This window comes from Taeniopygia guttata, chromosome 2 (assembly GCF_048771995.1).
Source record: "Taeniopygia guttata chromosome 2, bTaeGut7.mat, whole genome shotgun sequence".
Taxonomy (NCBI): domain Eukaryota; kingdom Metazoa; phylum Chordata; class Aves; order Passeriformes; family Estrildidae; genus Taeniopygia; species Taeniopygia guttata.
Genome location: NC_133026.1, coordinates 47,344,311 through 47,360,647, shown reverse-complemented (window position 1 = coordinate 47,360,647; position 16,337 = coordinate 47,344,311). Strand labels below are relative to the sequence as shown.

Below are 16,337 nucleotides of genomic sequence, written 5' to 3'. Positions count from 1 at the left end.
CAGTGGAAAGCCAGCAATAAGGGTAGTCTGTTTAGAGAAAATTCCAGAGACTGCTGACTGTTCTCAACAGCCTTTGGACTTGATGTGTTTTTGATGTGACAGAGGGTGTGGGAGTCTCCAAAAGAATCAGGTGTTTAAATATTGGGTGTGTCTTTTTTTACAGAAAATACTTGCTTTGTGTTGATGCCAGCTTCATCCATGCTTACATCCTCTATCCTAAAACTCAGGCAGAATTTTATTCCAGATGTGTTTGTTTCACACAGTTATTTCCAAGTTAGGCCCTTATCACCTTTCCCACCTTGAATATTTCCTTCCTCTGACTTTACAGCCCTGATAATACCTAGCCTCCTCCCACCTTGTGTGCCTTGCCTCTACACAGCGGTTTCCTCTTGCCTCTGCCATATTGTCTCTGTGAACCATTTATACACAGAAATACAAGTTCCATCATTCCCACCAATCTTTCCCTCACAGGAGTTTCCTCCCCATTCCTGCCTGACTTCCATTAGGATAAAACAGTAGCAAAGTTTTTACAAAAACTTTTGTTGTCATTGCCTCACAGGCCATTCTGCATTCTAATTACTCCATAGAGCCAAAGAATCAGTAGGGGGATTAACCTCCTTTTATCTGTAACCTCAGTTCTAGTCTCCTTGTCACCAAAACCTGAAACAAATGTCTGGACACACCATGTCTGTGCTCCTGGACCATGTTCACTCTAGCATGACATCTCAAAGTTGTCTTCTTTCTGGACCTGAGCAAACTTCAAAGCAAATCCTTTGTGTAGTCACATATGAGGCAGTAGGTTTCAGGATGAATGTGATGTCCTTTTTTTTTTGTGACTGCTGCAGTCTGGAGTGCACAGAATCTGAATCTAACCTTTCAAGGGAAAACAAATATCTTGCATTTAATTCTAAATTTATCTCTTGCCTAAAAACATAAAGTAAATAATTACAGAGTTTTAAGAAAGAAGGAGTCTACTGGCTGATTAGAAATAGGATTAATGACAATATGGAAAGAAGTGCAGTGATTTGTGACAGTGTGGAAAAAAGTGCAGAGATAGGATTTAAGTTATCAGAGAAAGGATCTTTTATTACTGGAAGATTGTAAGCCTTTATCCACCTATAACTCACTAGTTGGTTACTAGAAATAGCACTATTTTAAGACATTATTTAGCCTCCTAGGCAGGATCGATGTGTTTCTGTGTATGTCATTAGTAGTTTCAAATCAATAGTGGGAAGTAAACTTGAAGCCAATCTTGTTTTAATCCTTTTGTGAGAAAAAAGTCCTTTGGCTCTGATTTACTATGAGTGAAAGTAAGAGAGGGAAAAAATAAACTGAGAATGTGGTATTGACATAGTATTCACTGGAGGAGAAAAATATGTGATTTTTTTTTCAGATGCTTCCTATGCATGTAGTGAAGGGGATGGAGCAATGGGACCAGTCCTGATGGTTACTGATATATGTCTTTACTTAAGATTTCAGATAACCGTGCATGCCTTTCTCTGTGCTTGTGGAAGTCTGTCATATTCCCAAAGCACTGGGTAACCTAAGTAGTTTGTTCCATTCCCACCTTCCCTGGCTAGCAGATCAGATCGGTTTTGTAATCACAGTGAGGTGACTGAATGCTTTTGAATTGTTGGTGTTAGTATTAGGTGTCATATAAATCACTGCTCTCTGTCTTGGGAAGTAGTTTATTTTCCAGTACTGCATGTAGGTCCCAAAAAAGCTTCCCTTTGATCTGTAGGGAGAAAAGATTGTTCCTTTGCAGCAATGAAAAATACAGGTTTCTGAAGCCATAAACCATTCCACTTCAGTTCTTAAAATGAGGTATGGCAAAACAAGTCATCTGTGCATTTTCTTCTTCTAAGAATAGTCTGGTTGAATTCCTTATATTCTTGGTTACCTGCCACAGCTCAGGAGGAAATATATTATGTGTTGTTCTTATTTATATGACTAGCACAGTAATGATATAACTACATGAGGCAGAAGTCTCATTGGACTGACTGCAAAAATTCAGAATTTAATGAAGGTATTCAGTTATTTCAGAACATTTTAAAATGGCAATGAAAAGACTTTTTTCCCCTTTCTCTTGGACATACACATTTTGTGTATATTTGGCAGTTCCAAGTAGATTTTGCTTTGTAATAGTCCTGACAGCACTTATTATGTTCTGTCAAGTCAGTAATTTGTGAGCAGGAGATTTACAGAATAGTGTCTGTAACTAGCATCTCACAAGTTGCAATGGGTTTAACCTCTTCATTGCTTTGTGTATTTCTGTGAATCAAGCAGCTATTTCATGTTTTTATTATTGTGGCACACACTGGAATCTCTGATAACGATGCAATTATCACTTGAAAGAGTTATTAATATGAGATGTGCTAAAAAATTGGTGTTGTGTAGGCATGTTGGTCAGCTCACTTTTCTTCAGGAAAATGAATATGAAAACAAGGCTTTACCTAAAAATGATTACAGCTTACTTTTGTCATAAATTATGATGTAAAATAGGCTCGTTATTATTAATTATTAATTATGATGTAATGTAGGCTCATTCAGAGGCATGGCACATCTGAACAGCTGACTTTTTCAGAATTCCTAGATGCACAGCCTGATCATTTACCTTAACTGTAAGGACATGCAAATAATGGGACTGAATGAAATAGTCTAACATGAGCATACCAAATACTGGATTTATGCATTCATCAGAAAACCTAAATATGGAATTTAGCTTTCTAATTCATAGAACTGAATCCAAAGCCACATTTTCAGTCTTTTATTGTTTTGTTGGTAGAAATGTTGGATGTTTCACTTTTCTAATAAATGCAATGCCCAAAACAAACAAACAAACAATAAAGAAAATAAGGTAGCAATGAAATGGTGAAAGTCACTTATGTCAGTACACAAAGGAAAATGAAAGTGAGCTAGCAGGAAGGGTGTTATAAATGTGGGAAAGTGAGGTCCAGAAATCCTCACTTTTTTATATGTCAGATCCAGAAAACAAAAGCTGAAACTTTCAGCTTCTATTTATATTTTCTTTTCCTTTGTTCATGTAAGTAACAGAATAAATGTGAGGGGATACTTTTAATTAAATAAGAAATATTGCTGTTTGAATGGTGATCTAACTTTTGGATTTGCTGAAGGAACAGCAAGTATTACATAAGTACTACATAAGTATTAGCAAAGCTTGGCAAAATTAAAGAGCTTTTGCATATAGAGTGTTTAATCGTTGAACATTTTTCACAAGCAAATCTCCTTTGTGAAAAATGTTCATGGGGAAATTTGGCTGTATTTGCTACTGCAAGCAAGTGGAATGCATGGACACACTGGATGGATTTTCCAGGTCTGTCAGGTTTGGGAGAAGCTTAGCAAGGAGGAGGGATATGCAGTTGAAAGGTAGAGAGGCTGTACTCATATTGCCTGGTGCTTTGTTCTAGCTGGTTTATTTGTTGATAACTTAGATAACTAAGGAACTCCATTTCTCTTGGTACTAAAAAGACATGAACCTGGCACACTGGCTCCCCTTCCATTTAGAAATTAGACTGGTGAGTCCCTGGAGTTGACTGGAAAGGAGGAGAGGTACAACACAAGCAGGGACAGTGGCAGGCTTGCACCACCTGGAATCCCATGTGGCCATTCATACCTCGGGCAGGAGGGACCTCAACACAGTGGTTTCAGCTGGTGAAAGAGAATGGAAATCATCCCAGCAATGCAGCTGGCCCCACCTTTATTTGGTTTTGTCTCAGCTAAAGAAGATAGAAAGATATGAAGCTGTAATGTTGTTTTATCCATTTATTAGATGTATTGAGCAATGATTCCAGACCCTGCTGTTTGACTTTTTAAAAAAATTTGCTCTGCCACTTTTCCTGTTTTTCTACCCAATTAAAGAGTTTTCTATTCATCAAAATTTTATTCATTTTTTATTCATCATTAATATGTAGGACTTGAGTTCTTTGATTATTATGTTTTCCTTGGGGAAAAAAAAGCTGTCGGATAGAATCCTGTCCTTGTTTTCTTCCTGTAGAACCATCAGTTTGCCAATATATTAAGTTAATTTTCATTTAGTATATGCCATTTAATGTAATTAAGGGAAGCAGCACCCAAATGTATGTTCCTAATCATGGGTAACTTTCATATTGTTTTTCATTAGAATTTACAAGCATATTATCTGACACGTTAATTATTACATTAGTATATGACTAAAGATACAAATATCTCCTCATTTCCCCCCTCCCTTCATTTAACATTTTGTTGGAGAAGATCAGTACATTTTGTCTGTGCAAAGCCCTGGATTAAATGCCACCCACAAATGATTTTGTGCATGTTTTATTTTGCCAAAGGAGGTTGTCAGACATTGGGGGAAATAATGTAATATTGTCTGACCTAAGACTTCAATTAACTAACAAGAAAGTTTACAAAAAATGTCATATTAACTTTGCACATCGTTTTACTGGGGTAGAATCATTGCCACAGAGCACTTACTCCTGCTGAGTCTACCTCAAGGCACAAAGCAAAAACAAGAAAATTATTTTAATCCTTATTTCTGATGCAAATAGTTTTCTGCAAATATTTAATGGGAGAAAGAAGTTTCCTGTCTGTTAGTCATTCCTGTTTCAGCCCAGTATTACCCAAGCTAATGGTACTTGACCTGTGTTTTTAGATTAGCATTGTTTTGAATGGAACCCTTGCATTTATGTGTGGCCTCTGATTTTAGTCCTGAAAGACAGTGAACTTTTTCCACTTTGTCTTTTATCAAAATGAAGAAATTATGAAGAGTGTTTGCATGTATTTTGATGATTCTAAACCCACTTGCATTTCAAGTTTGTAGAGGACTGCTGTTCACTTCCCTTTCTGTTGCTATTAATTTTATCCTTAACTTCTTCAGGCCAGTCCTTAAGGAAGATTTCCTTTCAGTAGGCTGCTTCCTGAACCATAATTTCAGAAATATATCACTTCCCCCATATTTTAACCTCTGTTTTCCTATTTCCATTTAACTGAATTTCTAATAAAATCCCATTTCTTCTTTTCCTTTAGCCTTCATTTTCTGTTGAAATACAATGTATATCATAGCCTCTTTTTTTCTTCTTCAGACTTGTCCCTATTTTTATTTATTTTGTTGCAAGCCATCTTCCAGATGCCTTCCTCCTCATGCTGATACTTCCCACTGGAACCTTTTTTTCTCCTCTGGTTACTTTTCCATATTTATAACACCTTTCCTTACTAACTTGCTTTCATTTTCCTTTGTCTACTCCAGTCTGTTTCCATTTCTTGTAAAAATCATCTTCTTGCCCATTCCTTTAGCCATATTACCCTTCAGTGGAATTCTGTGACAGCTCTTTGTCTTTTTCTCAATTAAGTTCAAGATGTTTCTTGCTCCCAGCCAAGTCTTCTCCTATTGTTACTTGGTGTAATTGAGAAAATAAATGGTAATGTTAGAAGAGAACTGGAGGCCTCCATGGGTATCCAGTGGTTCTCCATCAGGATCTGTGTATCCAAGGGGAAAATAATCAGTGCAGCTAACGGAACTCTGGGAGCTTTTGGAAAGTGCCAAGTCAAGCTGTGGCCACAAACCCTTCCTGTAGAGGTGGAGTAGCCCAGGAATGTAATATGATGGGAGTTCAGCAATAAGTGGTCCGTTTCCTCTGAACATGATTTACAAGGTGTGCACATGCAATAGCACAGTAAACTGCGAATCTCCTGCAGGGAACCAAACTTTTTAACATCAGCTTCTCCAGATGGAGGCACTCCTCAGGGCTTTTCCAGGAAAGGAAAGGCTTTTTTCTCAGCCTCCCTTTCACACTGTTTCAGGATGCTCACTAGTCTTGTGCTCACCCTGATGCTCTTATTCCATCTTTCTCACAAGAATGTAAAGAATCCTCTATCTCCTCTTCCATAGTCTTGAATTAAGAGTAGTCTCAGCCCATCGGTTCCTAGGAACTGTGTGGTTTCAGTCTGTTTCCCCACACCTGGGATTCATTAGTCAAGAGAAAATAAAAATCAGAAAAATCAAGTTCTCTGAAATGTAAAACTGTTGTGACCCTCCATCTTCAGCCTTTTCTTTCTTTACTACTTGTCCTTTTGTATCTTGGAATCCAGTGCAAGGTCAGGGTCTTCAAGTTCTCTTACCTCTTTTCCTCACCAGAGGGCAGGCAATTATTTGGGTCCTGAGGCTCTGAACGAGATTTCACTTTGATGTATTGGTACAGCATCAGGTTTTTGGACTCCTGCTACAGACCCGTTAAACACCTTGAGTGGAACTGCTGTCATATCTCCTATCTCTCAGCACCATCATCACATCTGCTAGGTGTGCTCATTTGTTCTGCAAAATGATAGTCACTGCTGAGCTGGATACTGATACTGATCCTGCGTGGAAGCAGGCTGCTCAGCTTGATCAAAACCATTGCATTATTACAAGTCTCTTTTCTGCAGACTGAAAAATATCTTGGTTCATACTGGAAATTACAATCACAAGCAAAAATGAAAGAAGGCATGAAAGAAAAAAAGAAAAGCAGCAACACAAACTTTTTTGCAATGGGTTTTAAATTCTGCAGAAAAATGAAGAGATAAAATGTATCAGAGCTTATATCTGCTAAATCCTCTGACAGCTGCTTTCTCATCCTGCTTCCTGAAAATGAATCAACTTAATTATTCCTGTGACTACGTACATCCAGACGGCTTAGAGTTGCCCCTTTATCGCTGGCTACAGTAACTGTCCTTGTGGTCTGGAATAGCTAAGAAGATTGAAAACTGGGAGGTTTTTGTAAATCCAGAGTACACAGACTGTAATAGAAGTAATGGTCTGGAATTTTGGAATCTCTTGTCAATGGTTAGATTGTGCCAGCACTGAGTTTAAATTTGCTTGTGTAGGAGGGCATGCTTAGATTAATATTCTAAAGTAATGTGGAGTGAATGTTTGGTACAGACTGTGACTGAGAGACTGGTGTAGGGAATTCACAGACCACAATTCGTGGAGATTGGGTTGGGGGGTGGGGGAAATCACCATTAAATTATCTTACAAAGACCTTGAAGCCTTTCAGGATGACTCTTTTGAGTAATCTGAAAACATAACCATTGATCTAGTTGTAACAATTTATCCTTTGGAACAGTCTAAAAAATGTCTCAAATTACCTGGTGCAAACATTAAACATGTAAAGTTTTCATTAAAGGAGTTGACAGGCTGATGGTAAACTGAAGTTGTTTCCTTTCCCTTCAGAATTAAATTTTCTTTACAGCCTCCTTTGTCAGTAAGCACTGTTCATTAAGAGTGATTTGGCTATTTCATTCTACAGCCTTGTTTTTTCCTGCCTTGTGGATTTAACTGAAGGAAATCTCTTTGTGACACTGAAATGATCAAGCTGGATCTCAATCACTAAAATATGTTTCTACCTTCATTCTTTACTTGTATTAACCAAGCTACTTTTTCCAGGAACATTTAGATAGGAAGGAAGCTAAGTATGGATTTTTTACAACCAGTGAGCAAAGAGATGTCTTTCCTCCAGTTCGCGGTTTGTTGGCTGGATGATTTTTAAATGGTCATGTGAAAAAGCTAGTGAATGAGGGCCTAAAACTTCTCACATCTCAGGTTCTTGAAATCTGGTTAAAGAGAGGCGTCTCCAGATGAAGGGCAGTTCAGTGGCTGCTCTTTTATCCTGTGCTGCAGTGAGGTGGGAGAATCACACCTTGCAGTACTTGATAATGTTGAGCTAAATCAGGAAAGCACTGAACGAAGCACATCATTGTAATGTGGGTTATTTATATCTAAGTCTTGTCTGTGCAGAAGGAAGGTGAACTGTCAAGATTAATAGCAGTCGGTCAGCCTTACGGGATGATACACCCAAGCCCCTGAGTCACCCATCCAGGCAGCAGTCAGTGTAACAACTCCCCCAAAATACAAGAGCTACAACTTAGAGGCTTCTCTGATGGCATCCAGGCATGTTCTTGCTGCTGTCATTGCACATCAAAGGGCGTGCTTATCCAAGTTAAACATTGATATTGTGGGGAAAGTATGAGAAGGGTTCATCTCCTGCCTGGTGCTCCACAGGTCATAGAATCGTGGCATGATCTGGGGCCTTAAAGATCATCTAGTTCAAGCCCTATCACCATACTCAAGGACACTTTCCACTTAACCAGGTTACACAAAGCCCCACCCAGCCTGGCCTTGAACACTTCCAGGGGTGAGGCATCCACAACTTCTCTGGGCAATCTGTTATTCTCACAGTAAGAATTTCTTTCTCATACTTAATCTAAGCCTGCCCTTTTTTAGTGCAAAGCCACTCCTACTTGAGTAACACCCCAGATGGGTTGTTGTGAACATCTGGGCATTCAGGCTGCTCTGGGGGAGGTTTCTGAAAAGATTGATGCTGTGAGTTTGTAGAAGGAATGTATGAGGTGAGGGGAAGGGTCAGACTTAAATTTCCAGAATCCTGCAGGCTAATAGTAGGTGTCTGAGAGGGCTGCGTGGCTTCTCCAGTCTCCAGGAGCAAACTTTGCATCAGTATGGGGTGACTAGAGTAGAGAGGTTTGTGCTTTCTGTAGCTGCAAGCAAAATGCTGAAGAAAGGTCAGTGAGAAGTTTGCTGTAGAGCTTGGCCCCGATGAACCACTCCTTTTGGTATTAACAATTTCTCACTCTTTTTATTCTGACCCCTTGTTGTAGAGCCCAAGTTCAGACCACTTCTTCATCCAGAAACAATAGATTTTATTTGCACAGGCAAAAGTTGTTAAGGCAAGAAAGAGAAAGGAGAGGGGGTAAATGTTGGAAAGCCAAAGTACTCAGAATATGATAGGACAAAGATGAGGTCAAATAAGTGAAACACATAGCAAACCAGACTAAAACAGCATAATGAAAAACATGTCATTGCAGGATACCAAGTGTTGAAATATGTTAAATGGATACAAAATCTGGGGAATAAGGTCCTATGTGTTTAATTTTTAAAAAATTGTTGTTTTTTTCCTACTTTCTTTCTCTTCATGTCTTCAGTTCTTCCGTGAATTTACCTGTCTTAGTTGCAACACAAAACTTGGATTCTCTTACCCCATGCAAGAGGTCATCAGATAAAAAGCCCATGATTTAAAGCTAATGCATCCTCTGAAACACTCTTTTCTCAGTAAGAGTAGCAAAGTATAATGTAATTAAAACAACTGTCTACAGTGTCTATGTGCAATCACATTGAGTGGAGAATACATTTAATTTCATTGTAAGGTCAGATACATGAGGAGGAAAGGTTGATGCTGTCTCTCAGAGAGCTGTAATCAAAGGCTGGCAACTGAGCACTGGAAATTGAACAGATTAGAAATCCTTGGCAGTGATTCCCTAATTCTCAGGAGACTCACTAGAAGCAGCAGCTTTGACACTTTGGCCAGCTAGTTAAATAGTGTTGGCTATAAACATTACAAGGCAAGAGATCGTCCCCTTACGAGCTGGCCCTGGGGCATACACTTCCTGCCTTCTCTCGAGAGCAAGGGCAGCCTCCAGACCAAGGAGCTCTTTCATGATACCCCATGAATGACCCTCCACACAACAGCAGAGAAGAGGAATTTTCATTGTTTGCATGTTAACTCTAAAAATGAATTACAGAGAAGGGTGTTGCAAATAAGCCTAAGTGACAGAGCTCCAAATCTACTAAATTGGAACCTCCTTTTCAGAGTTTAGCCCAGAATGAGCACTTGCTTCTTGTAGATGGTTTAGAGACCAGAGAAAGATCCTCATGCATGCAATTCCCTAAAATACCGTATTTATTAATTTGTTTGTCCATTTGTTTCATGAGAAAAAGTAAGAAACAGCTTCCCTATAGTGAGTCCCTGAATTTAGGAAGCTAAATCTATATATAAGCAACAAAAATCAGATGTCTAGAAATTTGAGCGAACTCATGAAACTGAAATTACGTGTATGCATAAGTGATTGCAGCATTATATTTATATTTAAAAAGAATTAGCAGCGATAGGTAGTCATTTTCAAGAAGGCAGAAAGAGTGAGACAGACCATATTTTTAAACATCCAACTGGGCACTAGAATTTCCTGTTTCACTCTTTCCTGCTGTTCTTTTGAGGATATTTCCTTTGTGGACATGTTCTTTACATAAGCCCTTTTAGTTGTTAAACCAAGACCCAGTGAAATCAGTATAATTATGACACTCACCTTGCTGGGCATGATCCATCAACATTCAGGTTGTTTGAGTTTTACAGTGGTTTGTCATTTCTGAGGAGTGACAGCACCTTTCCTACTTGGACTGGCGTGGACTAGTGAGTGCACTGCAAATGAAGGCAAGGAGGTGTTAGTTCCTCTGAGCAGTCAGGTGCCAGTCAGGAGTTCATCTTTCAATAGGGAAATAGCTGATTCTCGCTGGTAGATCAGCTAAGTAATTCTTCAGTTCTTTAGTTGCTTAGTTTCACCAGCTGGACACAGCTAAAATGAGTGCTTAGATCACTTCTAGAGAAAGAAGGTACAATTCAGGAAGCAAAAATAGAATACAGTGCAGGCAATGAGTTAGAAGATTGAGGCAACACATGTGAAACAATTAAATATTTATATGAAAGTAGAAGGTTTTGGAACTATTAGGGAACCTCTGAGGGGCTGAGTTTCTGTTTAAGATACATGGTGAAGATGAACGAATAGGAGAAAACTAACAGTACAGTAAAAACTTTGGCTTCTGTTTGTGTAACTGTTGGTTTCTGTCATTACCATTTTGATATAGGGGCTGTTACCATTTCCTACTGGTTTTTAGCTTTGGCATTTGGGTGAGATGGACTTTTCTGAGTATGAGAAATTGTTCTTTCAGCCAATTTAAGCACATCATCAGAGAAATATTTTGAATTGTGTGACTTGCACCATCACGAAGGAAATTAGTCTAGGATTATGGAAATCCGAGAGTAATCTCGCATATATATTTATTTATCTGAACTAGGTAGAAGCAATTCTCCTTAGTTAACTGTGTCTCAGCAGTTTTGTCCTGAAAAAATAATTATTATGCAGAATATATGGCTGTTGCCTAGCCATCCTTCATTCTCATTTTTTGGGTTGCATTGTTTATGGCATTTATTCAAAAGCAATCCTGTAATATCCTTGGCAAAGTGATCTCTCTCTTTCCCTGACTAATGGTCTCTTTTAGTGAGTTCTTTTTCCTTCACTGTGTATGCCCACAACTGCCTGCAGTGTAAGGCTCTCGTGGAATCTCAGAGGGGTTGAGGTTGAGATGTACCTCTGGAAATCATCTGGTCAGCTTTCCCTGAAGCAGGGCCATGCAGAGACAGTTGCCTAGGACTGTGTTCAGACAGTTTTTTAGTGTCTCCAAGGATGGAGAATCCATCGCCTCACTGGGAATCCTGTGCAAGTGCTTGGTCACCCTCACAGTGGAAAAGTGTTTGCTGGTGCTCAAAGGGGTTTAAAGGGTGTTCAAAGTGTTTCCCATGTTCCAGTGTGTGCCCATTGCCTCTGTGTGTAAGGGATAAAAGGAAGCAATGGTCCAGTTAGCAATTCTCCACCACCCTCAATAAAAAGCCCTGTTTTGTCACAGAGCAGATGAGTTTTTCATCTAGGTTGTGATGCCCTGTCAAAAGTTTGCTTATTTTCTGGTTATGTTGCTGAAAAGTTGTCTAAGAGACCACATAGGCTAATCATGTTCTGTACCTAGAAATTTTGGTGTGACGCAGAATAAGATTTGAAACAAAAACACAGAAAGTGTTAACACAGCTTCTTTTTCTTTCCTTGTTAACTGCAGGTAATGCAGGTAGTGAAAGAACAGATAATGAGAGCACTCACTACCAAGCCTAGCTCTCTGGATCAATTCAAGAGCAAACTTCAGAATCTCAGTTACACAGAAATACTGAAAATACGCCAGTCTGAAAGAATGAACCAGGAAGATTTCCAGTCTCGTCCAATTCTGTAAGTATTGTCTTCTCTTCCCACTTGTTTTTTTTTTTCTTAGAAGGATTAACAAGGGAGAATGACAATTTGTGAGCTCTTCTGGGGAATCCCAGGGAGAAAAGCTGTCCAGGGATCTGTGCTCAAAAGCAGTAGTAAGGCATCTGCTTAAAGTACATTTTGTTTTCTTCTGCTGGGAATCATAACTTTTTCCTTGAGTTCAGTGAAACTAGATTTGGCAAATCCCAGCAGGATTTCACATGGCTTATTTATATGAAACAGTGCCTTGACATTTCCTAGCTCTGCAGGATTGTGAGCCTGATTTGGGTGCTAGTCGTGGCTTTCAAAAAAAAAAAAAAAAAATCCAACTAATCAAATGCCACAACTTGGTCTTCTGTTCAAGGCTTCTCTGAGCAAGACTGGAAGAAGCCCAGAAGAGGAGCCAATACACACTGACTTTCCAAAACAGTTGACCTTGTATATAACATAATAAATTGGTGTTAATGACAAGCATTCATTTACTTATTTGTAAGTAGCAGCATTCTGGCAGCTAGCCAGTCCTTTGCTTGTTGTTTACTGCAAAGTATGGAGGGCTAATATTGCCTCCATAGCTCCTTCTCATTTCTCAGATTACTCTTTGTTCTGTTATATGGGGAATGGAGGCCACACTCGGCTCTGGACCAAGTCTGGGCTTGTGGTTGAACCGATGGCACAGGACAGATGCTGACTCTATGCTGTGCAAATGTTGTACAGAGAATAGTAGGAACTTCTGAAATCAGCTGAGAAATGATGAGGACTCCAGAAGCATCAGTCGAAATGTCATGAAATCCTGACTGTTGCAAGTGGAATGGTTCACAATGCTCTAAATCTCCTTTTCCAGGGTGAAAGTATAAAACTGGATTTGGACAAGAGCATTCTAGGATTCAGAAACAGGATATTCATTTGGATTTGTTTCTAAAGGATACAGATACCTAAGTACAAGACTGGGGACACATTCCTCCAGGGGCAGCAGGGCAACAGTGGAAGTGTAATCAATATAGAATTACAAACTAAATTTTAACCATACCAGTGTGGATCAAAGGGGGACTGCTTCTTTTATGTTTCCAATGTGTTAGAAAATCCAACCTAATGTCCTTTTAGAACGGATGTCACTTGTAGTAATGCATCAATTAAAAATCTACAAATGGTTCCAGTTAGTTTTGTATTGTTACACTGCTCAGAAAGCCCCTGCAAATCCCCTGCAACATTTAGCAGTTCCAAGCTGCTCAGAACTGCAAAGATTGTCACCAAAGCTTCTCATCTTCCCTTCTTTCCCTATGACTCAGTTTAAATATGATACAGGTCAATTATTTATATTCTCTTGCACCATCACCTAGCATTGAAAGACCTGTGCAATGCCCTGTGCAAGCTCTTCATTTCCAGTGTCACTCTGGCTAGTTGCTGCCACAGTGCATTCTCCTTCTCCATCATGGAGCAAGTGAAACAGCCAACAGAAATAGTTAAAAGCAACTGAAGTGTTACCAGGGAATCATTTCAAATTCAGGATAAAGGCTAAGCCTAAAGGCTATAAAGGCTAAGTAAATCAATAAGGTGTTTAAGCAATCACAACTACATTTGCAGAGATTTAACTCCATGCATTTGCATTTTGATTACATCCATGATCACTTGTTCTTGACTATGAAAAGAAAAAGTCCTTTTATTTTGTGCTTTGATTTGATTCCCTGTACTGAACTCTGTCAAATTGCATAGATGGCACAGCTGATAGAAGTACAGAATCATGGCCCCATTGTAGGGAAAGAGACTGAGTGAAAAGAGTAATCCTGGCGGTGCTGTATATTTTAAAGCCCTACAGATATGCTAAAAGATTGTGCACAATGGTGCCTGTAACATCAGCAGACCTTGTTTAATTCTGCTTGAGAATATGGCAATCAGGGAATGGCTTTTCCTGCCTTTAACATGATAGAAGTCTTTATTTTTCTATTCATTATATGAAGCACTGTACTTTTAAGTATTCAAACTACTGGATAAGAGAAGCTTCAGTGAAGTTGTGTCTGAATGTAAACTAGAAAGTGTTGCCTTAGTTCCTCATAGCTACAACAACCTTGTTTTGCAAGGATTAGCTGTTATCTTTTATATGAGCATTGTTGTATCATATGAAGTAAAGCTTTATCAATACCTACTTTTGATTAGGAACAATAAAAAGTCCTTCAGAATAGATTCAGGGATTTGGGATCGTTATTGATCATCCAAACTGCCATTCCAAAATGACATGTTAAAGTATCCCAGTTTCATTTTGAATGGCTGTAGAAGAAGTGGTCTAGGAATTCTGTGGGCCTAGAGAGGACCAGAGATCTCCTTGACAAATTAAATGGCAACAGAGATAGATTAATGCTAGATAAAAATTTGGCATCCAGTTGGGGCCTTGCTGGTTAAAGGAGTTAATGGCAACTAGGGAGACATTACTAAGCAACATCTATGTGAAAATCAGCAACACACAGGGAAAGAGAGGAAGGTGTCTGGATGCTTTTCTGCTTTTTAGCTTACATATTTCTCTGCAGTGTTAGAAAAAGACACTACTGCCTGTTCTGAATGCATGATCAGGAGAGAGCATAACTAGATGCCAGAAAGATAAAAAGGCAAAACACATGAAACCATTTCTGGGATTACTCTCCCATTCTCTTGTAATAATTTAAATGTCTGTAATATGCCCCATCCTGGAGAGAAAACCACTATTGAGTGAGTCTTAACTATTAGCTGGAAAGGTAAAAGCTGGAAAAACTTTTAACTGGTGCTGAAGAAGAATTTGTGTAATGTGAAAAACTTTAAAATAATTTCTAATGATTTTCAGGTATTTTAAAAACAAGTAACTGCTGTTAGAATTGTCTACAGTGTGAAGACCAGTGAAATCAAAAAAGTAGCAATCATATATATTAATCTGTGTTTCCCTCAAACCCCTCTGTCTCACCAGCACACTAAGTTTTTACATTCTTATGGGCCAGAAACAGTATGAAACTAATGGCAGTTTTTACAGTCACTGTCTTCTTAGAATTAAGTCTGTTCTCTCTCTTCACAGAGCACAAACTGTTAAGCAAATGTCATCTGAGGGACAATAAATAAATATTCACAAAATGCATTTGCATTTATGATCTTTTTTAGCCGATTGTTCCTGATTTTAAAATTAGGCAGGAGAAAGTATTTCTTGCACAAAGATTTTTTTTTCCTAACCTTCCTGTCTGTAGATCATGATAAACAGAAATCTGTTGCCTTCAGATAGCTTTCAGAAGGAAATATAGAGTTGGTTTGATTGTTCTGACCCATTTCTGTCACCTCAAAATGGTGCAACAGAAACCTTGACAGTGAGAAGCACTGAGTAGCAGGATCACCTTGCAAAAATACATCTGGAGTCATGTCAGAAAAATGGCTGAGAACTGTAAAGTCAGAGTAAACATGTGTTGGCATGAGCTGCTGAGGACAGTAAGTGCAGTTAGTGACCATGGCAAGGGCTTGACGGTCTTACAGCGTTTCACTAAGAGTTACCAGAGACTGTTTCTGCATGGAAAAATGAGTTATCTCCATAACCTCTCCATGATCAAGTTCAAGGACCATCAAACTGAAGAGAGTAGCACACAGAGCTTCACAACTGTGAGAGCAAAAATGTATGTGTGCAGAGGGCCTCCAGAACATAACCAAAGGTCCCTTCTTTCTTACCGCCCCTTTTCTCATGCAAAGTCTGCCTTAGGCATGGAAGTATTTTAGAGAGGATTACCTGTTTCTTTTTGGATTGGTTAAAAAGTCCTTCTCTTCCTCTGGTTTGTAAAGGGCAGGTGGGGCATTAGAGGCCAGAAGACACAATGTTAGGAGCAAATATTCAGATATTAATGTGCTGGGTGACCCATTCATTTTTACTTTTTTTGGTAGTGTCTTACAAATACAATGTTATGATATCTGTAACACTTACTTAATGATAACCATCCAGTTTCTGATTTAAACTACCTAAATATCAAACTGATATTTACACCACTCTTGAATGTTTGAAATTAGTCCAGCTGAAGATTTAGTCAGCAGCCTAGACTGCTGAGTAATCCGCACTTATGTTTTAACACTGTTATCCTCAGCCCCTGCTCTCAGGTTTTACCTGAGGAATAGGGAAGCTCACAAGCTCAGTAAAGGCAAGACATTTATTCAAGCACAAAATTATTTAAATTATAGTATTTAACCACTCAGCATATTTATATCTTAGATCCCAATACAAAACAACAGTGCTTGAAAATTCAAGTCCTAAAGGACTAATAACACATTGCCAAAAGATGGCCTGTTTCTATAGTTACAATGTTTCCTTGGGGTTTTGACCAACTAGATTTTCACAGCTTGTAGATATGCAGTGGGTTATGCATCCAATCATTTTGTTGACACCTAGGGGAAAGAGAGCATTTTATTTTAAAGGCCTGATCTTCGTAGCAGAGGATTTGCGGTGATTTCAGTGGGGG

General features: G+C 38.9%; 1 protein-coding gene across 8 annotated transcripts in view; it reads left to right on the top strand.

The window, feature by feature from the left end:
* Positions 1-16,337, top strand: part of ELMO1 (engulfment and cell motility 1) — a 301,680-nt gene that overhangs the window by 260,416 nt on the left and 24,927 nt on the right. For all 8 annotated transcript variants that reach the window (XM_072925847.1, XM_072925846.1, XM_030265190.4 and 5 more), the window contains one exon: positions 11,708-11,871. In XM_072925847.1, the coding sequence (XP_072781948.1) occupies positions 11,708-11,871 (164 nt within the window). The remainder of the gene's footprint in view (positions 1-11,707; positions 11,872-16,337) is intronic.